The following is a 16,692-nucleotide window of genomic DNA, read 5'->3' as shown; positions in this document are numbered from 1 at the left end:
TCAAAAAGAGGAAGGTTGAGATTGCGGGTATGGAAGACCAAACTACCTTACTCCCACTTAATCAGTGAAGTCAGGGGGAAAATATCAAAGCTAGACCCATTTAAATGCTGATTTGCAGTACATGTGTCAGAGCAGTTTCACATATGAATGTTATTACAGAGTTTTCAGGGTGTTTTACATCACTCTGCATGTATATTCTTGAAACAATTTCATACTCAGCAACTTGAGTTTTTGTTCAACTCAACGTTGCACTTTAGCTTTGAACTTCACGTGCTGGAAATTATTGTTCTTGTAATTAGCCCAGTCCTAAATGACATTTAAAAATGGCTATCTTGGTTTTTCTTTCAAAAGGAAATTGAAGATTTTTTTTTCCAGAGGTATAAGGGCTGTATTGAATTTTTCAATCTGCATTTTCTTATTTTAGGAGAAAACATGGAAAAGTGTATCAGTCGTTGTTTAAGGGTTGTGAATATGAAGTTTTATTTTGTAGCAGTTTGAAAATAAGGAAAACATTTCACATTAACCAAGGCACAAAGAAGAGTCAAGACAAAACTAATTATGGTATAGGAGTTTTTTGTTGTTTATGAAAGGTGTTGGGTTTTTTTCTCATTATCAGAGTTAGACCTTTTTGGTTTTTATATTTGAACCAACCAGTTGTAAAAAGTCTTTATTTTAGAGTATTAGAGGAAATTAAATCTGTACTGGATATTAGATGGCATTAAGGAATTGTTAATTTGGTTGGGTATGATCATTTTATTGTGATTATATAAGAAAGTACCTTTGTATTTAGAGATAAAAATGGAAATGGTTAATGGTCAAATGACATGCTGACAGAAATTTACTTTAAAATATTACTATAAAATAAAACAAACAAAAAAAAAGGCCAGGTGTGGTGGCTCATACCTGTTATCCGAGAACTTTGGGCAGCTGAGGCAGGGGGATCACTTGAAGCCAGAAGTTTGAGACCAGCCTAGGCAACACAGTATGACCCCATCTCTAAAAAAAAATAAATAAAAATTAATCAGGTGTTGTGGGGCTACTACTCAGGAGGCTGAGATGGAGGATCGCTTGAGCCCAAGAGTTTGAGTCTGCAGTAGGCTATGATTATGCTTATGATTAAACTATTCGCCATAGTGGCTTTTCTAATTTATGTTCCTACCAACACTGTATTAGGGCTCCCTTGTCTCCACATTTCTCACCAACATTTATTATTGCCTGACATTTGGATTATGCCACTGCACTCCAGCCTGGGTGCTGGAGGGAATAAAAATGAAGCAAATATAGCAAAAATTAATAAATTGAACCTAGAAATATATGTGGGATTATTACTATTCTTTCTATTTTGGAACATGTGTGAAACTTCCATAATAAGAAGCTTTTTGTACTGTCACACTGATCTTAAAAAGAAGCTTAAAAAAAAAAAACACATACTTTAGAAGATGAGGCAGTACAAAATGGTTTAAAGAAGGAAGTAAAATTTACCTGTAATCCCACCACTCAACAATGACTATTAATATTTTGATGTATATCTCTGACATATATATGGCATATGTATATTCATTCTATTTGGTTCTCTCTGTGGATAAACCTAGAAGGAATGAAATATGTTTGATATGTAATGTATATGAAGTACAATAGTATTATATAATACATGTTTTTAGAAAAATAGGACAATACTATGTACACATTTTTCACTTCACATCTATCATGAATATCTTTTTATATTAAAAACATAGATTCATATTATTTTAAATGTCTTATTCTATTATGTGGGTATATCATAATTTATCTAACCAATCACCTATTGATATATATTTGTTTCCAGTTTTTCACTCTAAAACTTTCTGCAACAAGTGTATTTTTTATGTTTCTCTGACTATTTCCTTAGATTAAATTTTTTTCATAGTAAAACTATTGAGTCAAACACACTTAAACTGTTAACATATATTGTCAAATTGCTCCCTAAAAAGGTACTAATTTTCACTCCCACCATGAGAATTTAGTAAGGAAAAATAAACTCTCAGATTAGACCATTTTAGGGACAGTTGTGTTTTTTCCATCTTGGTCTAATATTTGAAAATAAACAGATAAGTAAAACTAGGGACAGGAATTTAAATAGCTGCCAAAATGATTTTGCATTTCAGTGCTTCACACTCAATAACAGACTACAAAGTGGAATGTGGGGTTACTATGAATGTTTCCTTATGAGTTCTCACCAGTCATAACCTAGGTTAACTTTTAAATATGACTGCTTCCACATAAATCCCATTATTACCTATGGAAAATCCAGATCTAGGCATAACCCAAAAAATGTTTCCATATAATTGTTTTAAAATAAACGTAATTTTTTTATTTTCAGATTGCCTGGACTTCTGGGTCCTCTTCAGATTACGTTGGGAGATATTTACACACAACTTAAAAATCTTGTTCGAACTTTCAGGTTAGTGTTAATATTATAGTTTTCCTTCTTAATTATTTTGACTTTATTTATTGCCTTGCAGAATCCATAGGTAGACTAAGGTACAAAGAACATAAGTGACTTACTTTCAGTGTCACAGATCTAAATACAGTATTCTGTTTTCTCCTCCACTAAACAACATTATTTCTCTCTTCTATTGAATACAACCTTTACTTACTCAACCCATTATGTATTTCACTTTGGATAGTTTATTTATGAAATAGCCTAAAATTGAGAAGGAAACTTACATCTGTGACACAAAGCCAGTAATACTATGGGGTTTAAGTGAAATAGTAAATATATATTGGATGACCCACACTGTGTTAGGCACTATGGGCAATGTAAAAGAAGCATAATGCCACCCTAAAGGAAGAACTCTCCTGTGTGAAGATCACATGAGTACAGTGAACAGTACAAGACAGTGGGTAATTTAATACTGAATTACACAGAACAGACTTAAAGTGCTAAGAACTATAAAGGAAGGGAGAATAGAGTATTGATATCAATTGTGAGTGAAACTGTTGTGATTTTTCCTAAAACTATCAAGATAAAAATACTGAATCAGGCTAAGACTAGGTTCTCTCTACCAAGACGTATAGCAATAAGCCTTTAAATGCCTTATTAGTAGAGGTGTACCAAATATACATTTTGGGCAAATGCCAGTGACCGAATATTAAAATCAACATTTGCCTGTGGCTAATGTTGCACTGACACAGAATAAACTTATAGGGTAGATTAATTATCTCATCCAAGAAATTTATCATATATATTTATTATTATAGTTTATTGCTGTCAACAGTAGCAGTCAGATTTTAAAAGTGTAAAAACTACAGTACAGGAACAGTTTCTTGGCACTGTCAGCTGTGAGATTTCTCTTACAGTCACATACTGTACATTGGTAACACCTAATAGACAATCATTTTAAACTGGCACATTTAAAAACATTACTAAGCTTTCTGTACACCAAAAGTAATTCAGGAAAAAGTTTTTCAATAAGGTTTTTACTAGAAAGAGGTTTGTATATAAAATTCATAGTTTAAGGCAAACCTCAAAAATTCTGTCTTGAAAGAACTGTCTTTATTTGCTAAAAAGGATTATTTGTAATAATTTACATTGATTTTCTTTTAATATTATTATTATTATTATACTTTAAGTTTTGGGGTACATGTGCAGAAGGTACAGGTTACATAGGATACACTTGCCTTGGTGGTTTGCTGCATCCCTCCCCCTGTCATCTACATTAGGTATTTCTCCTAATGTTTTACCTCCCCAATCCACCCATCCCCTGCTATCCCTCTCTTAGCCCCACCCCCGACCCCCAGACAGGCTCCAGTGTGTGATGTTCCCCTCCCTGTGTCCATGTATACTCATTGTTCAACACCCACTTATGGGTGAGAACATGTGGTGTTGGTCAACTTCCTGCAGACAACACTTAATCACCATTCTGAGCAAACTGATAAAGTTACTCTGTACATATCAGAAAAGATTAGAATAAGCCCTCTGGTCTTCAGCTACACTTTTTTTTACCTAGCTTATGTAGAATAGATCAACTAGCAATTTAGTTTACTTTGTCTGTATTTTGTAGAAGAATTTTTTTCTATAGATCTAATTTGATGTCTTTTTAAAAAACGATTCTAGGTTCTCAAAACTTACTAGAAACTTTAGGAAAAAAATGTTCAGCTACCCCAGATACTTCTGATTAGTGAGATTTGCTCAAATTTAGAGGCTGACTGGAATCACCTGGGGAGCCTTAAAAATTGCCACCTTGGTCCTACTCTCCCCACCTTCCCATCCCCCAAGGGTTCTGATTTAATTGGTCTGGCATATGGCATTCAAGGGACAAGATTTTAATGCTCTCCAAGTGATTTTCATGGGTAGTCAAAGCTGAAAATATTCTGCTCTAGGGCATAATGCAAAATGATAATAATAATAATTTAGGGACTAATACCTCACTGACCTTCCCAGTCCTTTGGTTTTCCTGCTTGCTCCCTTCTGGCAGCCAGTCAGTAATTTTAGAACTTTTACTGAATGGAGACAGATAATTGTGACATTTTTCTATTGTAGTGATTCTTCACGGTTGGTTTTTTTCTCCTACATCTAAGGACCTCTTTATTTTTTCACCATAGAATTGTTAAGCAGTGGCTGAGTACGGTGGCTCATGCCTGTAATCCCAGCACTTTAGAAGGCCAAGGCAGGCAGATCATGAGGTCAAGAGATCGAGACCATCCTAGCTAACATGATGAAACCCCATCTCTACTAAAAAATACAAAAAATTAGCCAGGTGTGGTGGCACACACCTGTAGTGCCAGCTACTCAGGAGGCTGAGGCAGGAGAATGGCTTGAACCTGGGAGGCAGAGGTTGCAGTGAGCTGAGATCACACCACTGCACTCCAGCCTGGGCAACAGAGTGAGGCTCTGTCAAAAAAAAAAAAAAAAAAAAAAAGAATTGTTAAGTAGTGACTAATTTGTATTTCTTAAAATATTATTATTATTAATGAAAAATACAGCCAGGCACATTGGCTCACACCTGTAATCCCAGCACTGCAGATATAAGGAGACAATTCAAATGTCCTTTTCCTCTTATATTTATAAACTATTATCACTTTTTTCTGTCATTCCTGTGTTGTGACTTTAAGTTCCTTCCAGTTACTTTGTGCATTATTTAAAGACTTGATTATATGACATCTGAGATTTGCTTCAAAATTATCTAGATTAGCAGTGGTGTTGAATATGGGGTTGTACAGATGAAACATGGCTAACCGTGAGTTGGTAATTGTCAAAGTTGTGATGTGTACATAGGAATTTATTTTATATTCTCTCTACTTTTATATGTTTGAAATTTAATAAAAAGTTTTGGGAAAATAAGCCCAAAAAGTATGCATTATTTTGGTAGGAGGTGTTATAAAATTCTCTTCTAAAAACCTTGATGTTAATTATTTTTGAAAATCTATATTAAGTCAAAGTTTATAGCTTTGACAAATATTGCTTAAATTGGCTTCACTGTCCTTTGGAAAAACGTCAGTTGCTTAGAATACAGAATGTCTCTGATAAGATAGCTGATTTGGATGAAGTCTTCAGATTCCAGATTCTGGACAATGTTGGCAGGTCTGTGACAGTTTGTAGGGTAGGGCTGCCAGGTGAAGCCTCTGGAAAAATGCCATATTGATGACAGTAACTATTGCTGAGAAATCTTTTCAGTGAATACTGATAGTGGGAAAGAGTTGACATAAATAACCCTATCCTTCTCTCTGAAATGACAGTCAATAATAAGAACTTGTAGAACAGTGATTCTCAAGCCAGTTGTGCATCAGAATTACCTGGGGAGCTTTTAACAACTATAGATGTCTGGCTCCACCCTAGAGATTGAGTTTCATTCGGCTAGGGTTGGGCTCAGATATTAGTATTTTCTAAAAGCCCCCTAGATGATTCTAATGTGTAGCCAGAGTTGAGAGCCTATTTTGGGGCCTAAACATAAAGCAGCTTTTTCGGCTCTTTGTAGAATTTCCCCAGTGAATAGAGCTGTCCTTTCCACTGAATTGCATTACAAATCTGCTACCTAGAATGTTACATTTGTTTACCCGTCATAGTGTAAAGCAGGTTTCATCAGAATCTGCTTGATAATGATTTACTGTTGAATCAACATATTTTTCTAAATTAGATTTTAATTAAAATATATTTTGACAGAAAAATCAATTTTAAATTTCATCAGTGATGAATCAAGGTATTTCAATCTGTATGAATTTCAAACTATGTTTTGAAAATATCTGCTTTTTATTTATGTTTATTTTTGAGACAGAGTCTTACTCTGTCACCCAGGCTGGACTGCAACTCACTGAAACCTCTGCCTCCCAGGCTCAAGGAGTCCTCCCACCTTAGCCTCCTGAGTAGCTGGGACTACAGGTGCATGCCCAGCCTATTTTTGTATTTTTTGTAGAGATGAGGTTTCACCATGTTGCCCAGGCTGGTCTCAAATTCCTGAGCTCAAGCGATCCACCTCCTTCAGCCTCCCAAAGTGCTGGGATTACAGGCATGAGCCACCATGACTGGTCTGAAAATTCTCTGCTTTTTAAATGTTTTCTATCAAATATTACTGTTTCCCTTTTGAATTGTCACTCAAACAATAGTAAATATATTCATTTAGCATCTGCGCTGGAAATTATTTTGGCTCAGCAATAGGAAAAATATGAAAACAGGTAAAATTTTGCTAGTCTGCTACTAGAAGTACTTCGAAGTGAAAGCAAAACATTACTTGTGTTCTCTCCAGTGCCTGGAACAGTGATGATACAGCAGACACTCTAAATAACATTTTTGGTGAATATATAAGTGAATTATGAAATCTTAAATCTGTCTTAACTCTAAGAGATTTGAGTGTAATAAAAAGGAAATACTTTTTTTTTCTTTTTTTTTGAGATGGAGTCTTGCTCTGTCACCCAGGCGGGAGTGCAGTGGCGCGATCTCACCTTACTGCAACCTCCACCTCCCGGGTTCCAACGATTCTCCTGCCTCAGGCTCCTGAGTAGCTGGGATTACAGGCATGTGCAACCACACCCAGCTAATTTTTTGTATTTTTAGTAGAGACGGGATTTCACCATTTTGACCAAGCTGGTCTTGAACTCCTGACCTTGTGATCCGCCCACCTCGCCTCCCAAAGTGCTGGGATTACAGATGTGAGCCACTATGCCCGGCCAGAAAAGGAAATTCTATACTTTTGACATTTTATATTATATGCTTATCCTTCTTTGAGCTAGCTCCTTTGGCTATATGCTAGATACTGTTTTATTTGCTAGAGGTACATCAGTGAACAAAACGAGACAGATCCCTACACTCATAGAACTTACATTCTGATAGAGGGAATACATAAATATGCCCTTTTCCTTTTCTCTGTCTATTCTTCTTTTTCTCACCCCAGAAGCAGGGAAATTGGATGGTACTGAGGAAGAAGGCTGCACTTTTAAATATACTGGTTAGGGAAGACCTCATTGAGAAGACACCATTTGTGTAAAAACCTAAAAGGAGGTGAGGGAGCAAGCTGTGTTGCTGTCCATGAAACTATAGCAGACAGAGAATAGCACGTTCAAAGACTCTAAAGCAGGAGCAGCCCTGGTATATTTGCAGAATTTTAGGTTGCTGGTGAGACTAGAGAAATGAATGAGCAGAAGCAAAAGTGGAAAGAGATGTGGTCAGAAAAGGATGGGATTGGGGTTGGGTGTAGTACAGACTGTATGGGCCTTATATCTGTGATCATTCATTGACCTTTACTCTGAGTGAGACGGAGGTCAATTGGTAGATTCTGAACAGAGAAATGACATGGTCTAACACACATTTTTAACAGCATCATTTTGGCTGCCCAGTTGATAATTACAACAGATGGGCAGATGCAGAGAGACCAATACAGCTATTAATAGCCAGGACTATTTTCATAATCTAGGTAAGAAATGGTATGGCTGAAGAGAAAGTAGTGGAGGTAATAAGAAGTGATCAGATCCTATTTCAAAGGTAGAATCATTAGATTTGGTGACTGGCTGGACATGGGATGTGAGAGAGTCAAGTTTAATCACAAGATTTGTGACCTGAGCAAATGGATTCTGGAAGGATAAGGTAAGCCATTTACCGAGATGGGAATGTCCACAGGTCCTACCTAGTTTTTGGGGAAAGATGAAGAGCCCAATTTTGCCTCTACCAAATTTTGAGATGCCTGTTAAACATCCAAATAGGAGTGTCAAGTGGACCAACAGATATAGAAATCTGGAATTCAAGGAGGAGGTCCAGGCTAGAGGTAATAAATTTGAAGTTGTCAGCACATAGTTTCTAATATTTAGTCATAAGATTGGATAAGAGTGTTTGCTTATACAGGAGAGAAGAGACCTAAGGCCAGAGGCCTTAATATTAAAAGGTCTAAGGAGAGTGCTCATGAAAGATTCAGGAACCATGCAAGTGAAAACCAGGTGAAGAAAATGTTTCCTGGAGAAGGGAATGATTGTCAAATGATGGACAGATTAAGATGAGGGTTGAGAAATGGCATTGTCTGTTGGATTTGGCAGTATGGCTGTCTTTTGTGCAGTTAATCCTCACAATAATTTTATGAGGTGATATTATTGTCCTTATTTTACAAAATTAAGTTCCACAGTCATCAAATACCATGTCTTATTACTACTGATAACAGATCTGGGTATTAAACCCCTATCTCTCAGACTGTAACCATTACACATTGTACTTCATTTTAATTTTAATTTTTATTTTATTTTATTTTTTTGAGACGGAGTTTCGCTCTTGTTACCCAGGCTGGAGGGCAATGGCACGATCTCGGCTTACCGCAACCTCTGCTTCCTGGGTTTAGGCAATTCTCCTGTCTCAGCCTCCCGAGTAGCTGGGATTACAGGTATGCGCCACCATGCCCAGCTAATTTTTTGTATTTTTGGTAGAGACGGGGTTTCACCATGTTGATCAGGATGGTCTCGCTCTCTTAACCTCGTGATCCACCTGCCTCGGCCTCCCAAAGTGCTGGGATTATAGGCTTGAGCCACTGCGCCCGGCCTGTACTTCATTTTTATATCATCTAGGCTTTTTTAAATTTTGGAGAACAGGAAAAGTTCAGATTAATATAACAATATACATTCTCCACTCAATTAATAGACTTTAATATTTTCTAAAATTTGATTCAGATATATATTTTTAAATAAAATAAAACATTATAGATTAATTTATTCAAAAAATATTATTATGCCTACTGACTGCCAGCCACTTGTTCTGCGAACTTGGAATAAATAGTTAAGTACACAAAGACTCTTGGCCTCTGACAAGAGAAAACAGAAAATAAACAGTAATTATATATTAGAAGGCAATAAGTGGTATGAAAAGAAAAAAACATATAGCCGAATAAGGAGGTCACAAGTATTGGGTTTGGGAGGTAGAGGGCAAGTTGCACTTTTTAATACTGTGGTCCAGACAGGCCTTATTGCAAAGATGACATAAGGAAACTTACCTGGCAGAAGATTGTTTCAGATGGACAGAATAGCTGATGCAAAGGAGAAGGAGGAGGGCGTGAAGTCAGTCCCGTTTGTTCCCTTTCCCGGTCCGTTCTCCGTTCCTCCCAGAAGCATTGGTACTGTGAAGTAGATGTATATCCTTCTAGTCTTTGTTTTTATACATTTACTGCCATAAACAATATTTAGTATTTAGTCGTTCTTGATTTATATAAATAATGCCATACTGGCTGGGCATGGTGGCTCATGCCTATAATCCCAGCACTTTGAGAGGTCGAGGAGGGTGGATTACTTAAGGCCAGGAATTAGAGACTGGTGTGGGCAACACAGTAAAACCCCATCTCTACAAAAATACAAAAATTAGGCGTGGTGGCATGTACCTGTAATCCCAGCTACTTGGGATTACAAGGGAGGCTGAGGCAGAATTGCTTGAACCTGGGAGGTGGAGGTTGCAGTGAGCCAAGAGTACGCCACTGCACTCCAGCGTGGGTGACAGAGCAAGACTCTATAAAAAAAAAAAATGCCATACCATGTTTGCTTTCATTCAAAATTATAAGCAAAATGTGTACATCTAGTTTATTCATTTTAACAGCTATTTAATATCTTATAAATATGCCAGTTTCTTTTTCTATTACAGAGTTGCATTAACAACCTTCATACACATTTAGGTATAAGTGAAAGTATTTTTAGGCTTTGTATCTAGAAGCATATAAATAGCTAGGCTGTTTATATGCATTTTCAACTTTATTAGATATTGCCAAATTATCATTAAATTGCTCACATCAACAGTGTGTTAAAGGTACTATTTCTTCCTGTCCTCACCAACCCTTGGTATTGTCAGTCTTTCATTTTTCCAGGTGGATGGAGTGAATTATTGTCTTTATATTAATTTCTCAAATTATTAGTGAGAATCAGCTCCTTTTCAAATGTTTATTGGCCATTTCAAATTTCCTCCCATATAAATTCCCTGTTCATATCTTCCACCCCATTTATTTATTTAGCTGACGTTTTCTTATTGATTTACATCATTTTTTAATTTAGAGTGATCTTTCTAAATGCTTTCTGAGAAACCAAGATGACTGTAGGGTTTTTTGTTGCCATTTATGGCTAAGTGATAAAATTTATTTTTAAACTTTTCTTTAATAAAGACCTATTCTTAAGCCAACTCTAATTTCTGTAAATTAGGGATTATAGCATCCCTTAAATGCCTGCTACCAACCTAGCACCAGATGGAAGGGTACAGAAGATGAAGTAAAATTAAAATCAGAAATTGCTTACCTTAAGCCAAACGCAACAGCATGTATCTGTAATCCCAGCTATTCAAGAGACTGAGTCTGGATCTCTTGAGCCCAGGAGTTCAAGGCTATAGTGCACTGATTGTGCCTGTGAAGAGCCACTGCACCCCAGCCCAGGCAACATAACAAGACCCTGTTTCTAAAAAAAGAGAGAGAGAGAGAGAAGAAAAAGAAAAAAAATGAAAAGAAAAGAGAAGAGAAATTGCTTGGTTAGGGAAAAGCATAGAGAATATGATGAGTATATGTGTTGGGGGTGTATGTGTTTTAAGCAAGATAGTTTCCCATGTTGTTCCTATATTCTCATCTTGTCTAGTAGTAATATTATTAAAAACGTATCAGAGTGGGGCTGGAACACTTTCTTTTGAGATGGCCATTATCAGATAGTGACTACTGAGCCACATTATTATACTATTGACCCTTTCCTGTCAAATATAACAAGTATTTTTTAAAAAATAGTGCTTCTTTGGCACATTATTATAAATCTGATGTTATCTAGAAAGAAACAGAACGTTTATTTATTTAAAGGTAACACTCCTTGGATAAATTTTATCTATATTTCAGGTTAACAAATAGAAATATTATACACAAACCTGCGGAATGGACTTTAATTGCTATGGTGTTGCTGTCATTGTAAGTACTCTCTCAGATTTTAACTCTAAATACTGACTGTGAAGAATACTGATTAGGGAAAAACAAAATGATCCACTGATCTTTGTAAACTGCCTTGGAAAACATTATTTCTCTATTTTGTGCCTTATTTTCCTTTCATATGTAATAAAACAATTTTTATATAAAGTGATACGTAATTATTCTCTTCATATTTTTTACCATCTTTTTTTCTGAATACCTTATTCTTTACAAATACTATTTGTTTTCATCTTTTTTTTTTTTTTTTTTTTTTTTGAGGCAGGGTCTCACTCTGTTGCCCAGGCTGGAGTGGAGTGGCATGATCTTGGCTCACTGCAACTTCTGCATCCCAGGCTCAAGCTCTTCTCCCACCTCAGTCTCTCAAGTGGCTGGGACTCCAGGCACACGCCCCCAAGGCCTGGCTTATTTTTGCTTTTTTTTTTTTGTAGACGCAGTGACTCGCTATATTGCCCAGGCTTGTCTCCAACTTCTGGACTCAGAGATCCACCTACCTCTACCTCCCAAAGTGCTAGGATTATAAGCGTGAGCCACCACACCCTGCCTGTTATCATCTTTGAAAGAGACAAACATCCCCATTTGGGGTATGTACAGAATAGTCTTTTAGTTTCATTTTTAGTAGTCCATTTTATTAACATTGAATGAGCTTCCTTATTTTACATCTGTATTTTTACAAATCTAATACTATATTGTTTTTCAACATATACTTTATTAGCATCAAAAAGTTTTTCAAATTAATGTACATTTTTAAAATCTGACAGATTTAAAGGAACTAAACTAGATGCTTGCTACAAAAGCATACATAAAACATTTAATACTCATTCAGCTTTTAGGAAACCATTAGTGGTTTCTAAGGCTATTTATTAATAAGGTTAAAACTATTTAGTAAGTGTAGTGTTTTTCAGCTTGAATTATGAAATAATTCTTTTGAGGATCATTCATTATTGCATTACTCTTGCTGCTTGGTGCCTGTTAGAGGTCATTGAAGCCCATAGGACATTGAAAACTTACCAGACACTCACAAGTCAAAAAGTGTTATGAATCAATCTCATAGCCTCTCCAGCCCTGCTTTATCTTTCTTTGATATTACTTCAGCCTGACATGTTATTCTGGCTTTACTGTCCCAAGGAAGGCTGTGCTGAGAAGCATTAGAGTAGGCTTCAGTGAGCCAGAATCTGTGTCACCCAACCAGATACAACTCACATGATTCATTAAATCAGAACACAGAAAATAACTTTACTTGAATGCCCTAATATAAATTTTTTATCAACCATAAGAACAAATCTTTTGTCATTTCTACTATTCAGTGTTCCAGCTGAATTGGTAATTTGTGAAACAGATCTTATTAATTTTTTAGAAAGTTCTTTCCATTTTATGAAATTTGTAAATATTTTGGTCATTGGCAAAGAAAATATCAGTATCTCTGCTTACCCACCATATCATATGCCTGCTAATAAATCCTTATAAACAACTTGCTGTACTTCTGCAATTCATTATACTAAAGAAAGAAGTAACTTTTTTGGATTGACAATTCAGAGGCCTAGGCCCGGCAGTAATCTCAGAATCTTGCTTTCTAAGCCACTTACTGAAGATACTATCATCATGAGCACTGCTTACTGAGGGGACACATTAAGTCTTACTGTTTTTGGATTAAATTTTTGCCACATCTTATCTAAAATATATAGCAAAGAACTGAAAAGTGTGGAAAATGAAATAATAAAGTCTACCATTAAAATTTCATATGATTATTCCATACAAAAATAAACCTCTCCAGTGTTTGATTTTAATAGAGGCATCCATGTGGCACAAAATACTGAAGCTTTGCTAGTTCTTTTATGCAGTCTGACTTCTTTAACTTTGGATATGATGTAGGGAATCTCTTATTTCAACTCAGTGACCCATAAAAATAGTGCTTTAATTGAATTCATGAAACAAATTGCACACATTTTAGTGTAGTGTGTCGCATGTTCCATATTGAACAATCAATCTGGAAGTTGTAGCAGTAAACGCTATTTGCTTTTGTCATTCACCTTGCATCACTCCTCTCTTTTATTATGCCCTATTCCCTACCACTAGATATAACCTTCCTACTAGTCATTGGTCAACTGGACAACTAAAATCTTCCTCAGTTAGGGCCCTTTTGGCTTCTTTAAAAATCTTTGGTCACTATAGACACCAAGACAAGTGGTATTTCCTAGGTTTTTGCCTTTGAAATCTTGTGTTCTCATAATTCTAACTTCTGCTCTAGGCCCTTCTTGCAGATCCTTTTCATTCTGCATTTGCACATTCTGTATCTTCACTAGCTGAATCTCCCTATTCTTTTGATCATCAGCTTCTAAGACTTCTGTCTTCTGCGCTGTATTATTTTCCTGTTTCCTCTTTTTTCAGAAATTCCCCTTTAGCTTTTCATATTTCTGCTCCCACTGGAAATCTGTGGCTCAACTGATAGACTTTTTTTTATCTCCAGCTTTGTCTATTTGTCACCTTTTTACAGCAAATACTACTATACAAGTTAGGGATAAAATTAAAATACATATTCATCATGCTAAAACTCCATTGACTTCTACAAAGTATAATTATACTCTGTGTATTTCCACCCCTTTCTCCCCCTTACAGTTTCACAATTACTTTTTAGAGAAGGCATTTTGTCATTGGGAAAAGAAAAAGCAGGCATAAGGACCAGCGTTGGCTAAAGAGCCTTACAGTGAAAAATATAAACATTTTAGACACCCAGAGACATGCACATATAAAGAGAAAGGAGGAGATACATACACGTATTTGTGGAGAAGTAACCTCACCTTTCAGCCTTTTAGCGTGTTGCCACTAACAATGACTATAGGCATACATGGGAATATGTCTTTTTTAAAAAAATAAGTATCCTATAATTCAGAAAACCTTCACATCTACTCTCAAATTTCCAATGGAAATTTTAAGTAACAACTTGTAGAAATTTCTGGAATTCATGTTTAAAAACAAACTGCTTATAAGTTCTATAGCTAGGCAAAAGATTCTAAATGGCAGTTGTCACTGAAGATGAATATAAGATAATACGTTCAGTATTAGTATTCTTTATGTATATTGCTAAGTTTTTTTTTTGTTTTTTTTTTTTTGAGACAGAGTTTCACTCTTGTTACCCAGGCTGGAGTGCAATGGCGCGATCTCGGCTCACCGCAACCTCCGCCTCCTGGGTTCAGGCAATTCTCCTGCCTCAGCCTCCTGAGTAGCTGGGATTACAGGCACACGCCACCATGCCCAGACAATTTTTTGTATTTTTAGTAGAGACGGGATTTCACCCTGTTGACCAGGATGGTCTCGATCTCTTGACCTCCTGATCCACCCGCCTCGGCCTCCCAAAGTGCTGGGATTACAGGCTTGAGCCACCGCACCCGGCCCTAATTTTCTTATTACTATAATAGCATTTGTTTAATCCATGAAAGCTGTTTTCAGAATTTCTCATGTGAATTCTTAGAAGAGGATATATACATATACCCATATATTATATGTTAGTATGTTGCTAAACTGCCTCAAGTCTTAATTGTTGTTAAAGGGGGAAAAAAATCAACATTTTGACCAAAACATGATAGTCCAAAACAAAATAAATAAAACTGAGTCTTGAATTTTCACACCAAAAGTAAATAAGCTGTTTTGGTAGCAAGTCATCTTCTCCTGGAGGCTTTCATTGTACTTTCACAGATGTATTAACATTTTCTACATCTGTGCCAGGTGCAGTGGCTCATGCCTATAATCCTGGCATTTTGGGAGGCCAAGGCAGGAGGATTGCTTAAGCCCATGTGTTCAAGACCAGCCTGAACAACATAGTGAGACCCTGTCTCTACAAAAAATAAAAACATGAGGTAGGCATGATGGCACGTATCTGTAGTCCTAGCTACCAGGGAGGCTGAGGTGGAAGGATTGCTTGAGCTGAGGAGATCAAGGCTGCAGTGAGCCATAATCGTGCCACTACACTCAAGCCTGGGTGACAAAGCAACACCCTGTCTCAAATAATAATAATTTGGACCATAACATGTAATTTATCCATGTATACTGATGGAAATTGTATTTGCATATTTCAGAAAAAAATCTGATCAAATAGAGTTGGTACAGTTGATCATTGCACACTCAGTGAAATGCATCCCATGTGAAAATACATCATGACCCATTTCCACTTTATTTACATTTCTCACTGATTCCATGGGACTTGAATTACTATTGTGATTGCAACATTTATTGATACTTATACTATGAATTCAGACCCTAAGTGGTTACCCAAGAGCACATGGAAGAAAGACCTTTTTTTTTTTGAGATGGAGTGTCACTCTGTCGCCCAGGCTGGAGTGCAGTGGTGCAATCTTAGCTCACTGCAGCCTCTGCCTCCCAGGTTCAAGCAATGCTCCTGCCTTAACCTCCCGAGTAGCTGAGACTATAGGCACGCACCACCATGCCCGGCTAATTTTTTGTATTTTTAGTAGATACGGGGTTTCACCATGTTGGCCAGGATGGTCTTGATCTCCTGACCTCGTAATCCACCCACCTCACCCTCCCAAAGTGCTGGGATTATGGGCATGAGCCACCGTGCCCTGCTGAAAAGACCTTTTAAAGCAGAGCTAAAGCTCTATACATTTATGAAGAAATTAATGTACCTTTAATTCCTTTTAAAATGTCCTCTCATTCTTATTTAATAAATGTTATAATTAAACTCTCAAGCACTCTACATATAGAAGAGCATTTATAATGGTGATAACTGATCTTTTTTTTTTCAAAGAACTCATCAGAAATGCAACAAAACAACCTGATAATTGCTCAGATTTATTGCTTCAGTACTTGGTTGTAATTTTGCATCTTAGCTGAAGTTTACCAGACTTTACTCTTGTATCTGATTTTTTTTCCTGGAAAAGGTACCATATAGTGAAATAGTATAGAGTTGAACCTGATTTTCTCAACTAAATATGCCGTAGTGAGATACTAGACTCTCTCCACAATCTTTGATGCATGACTTTACTAAAAACGTGTATATATATATATATATACATATATATATATGTATATATATATAAGTCTTCTATAGGCCAGGTATAGTGGCTCATGCCTGTAATCCCAACACTTTGAGAGGCTGAGGCAGGTAGATGAGGTCACAAGTTCATGACCAGCCTAGCCAACATGATGAAACCTCATCTCTACTAAAAATACAAAAGTTAGCCGGGCATGGGGCACATGCCTGTAGTTCCAGCTACTCTGGAGGCTGAGGCAGGAGAATCACTTGAACCTAGGAGGCGAAGGTTGCAGTGAGCTGAGATGGTGCCACTGCACTCCA

The 16,692-nt window shown here is 36.6% G+C and overlaps 1 protein-coding gene across 5 annotated transcripts in view; it reads left to right on the top strand.

The window, feature by feature from the left end:
• Window positions 1-16,692, top strand: part of RPAP2 (RNA polymerase II associated protein 2) — an 89,810-nt gene that overhangs the window by 33,009 nt on the left and 40,109 nt on the right. For 2 of the 5 annotated variants that reach the window (XM_010343857.2, XM_003933305.3), the window contains exons 10-11: window positions 2,360-2,440; window positions 11,298-11,366. In XM_010343857.2, coding sequence (XP_010342159.1) covers window positions 2,360-2,440; window positions 11,298-11,366 — 150 coding nt within the window. The other 3 variants (XM_074381430.1, XM_074381431.1, XM_010343856.2) reach the window with 3 other exon arrangements.

The sequence above is a fragment of the Saimiri boliviensis genome, chromosome 11 (assembly GCF_048565385.1).
Source record: "Saimiri boliviensis isolate mSaiBol1 chromosome 11, mSaiBol1.pri, whole genome shotgun sequence".
In the NCBI taxonomy this organism is placed as follows: Eukaryota; Metazoa; Chordata; class Mammalia; order Primates; family Cebidae; genus Saimiri; species Saimiri boliviensis.
Note: the sequence above shows the minus strand (reverse complement) of the source record. Positions and strands in the feature narration are given on the sequence as shown.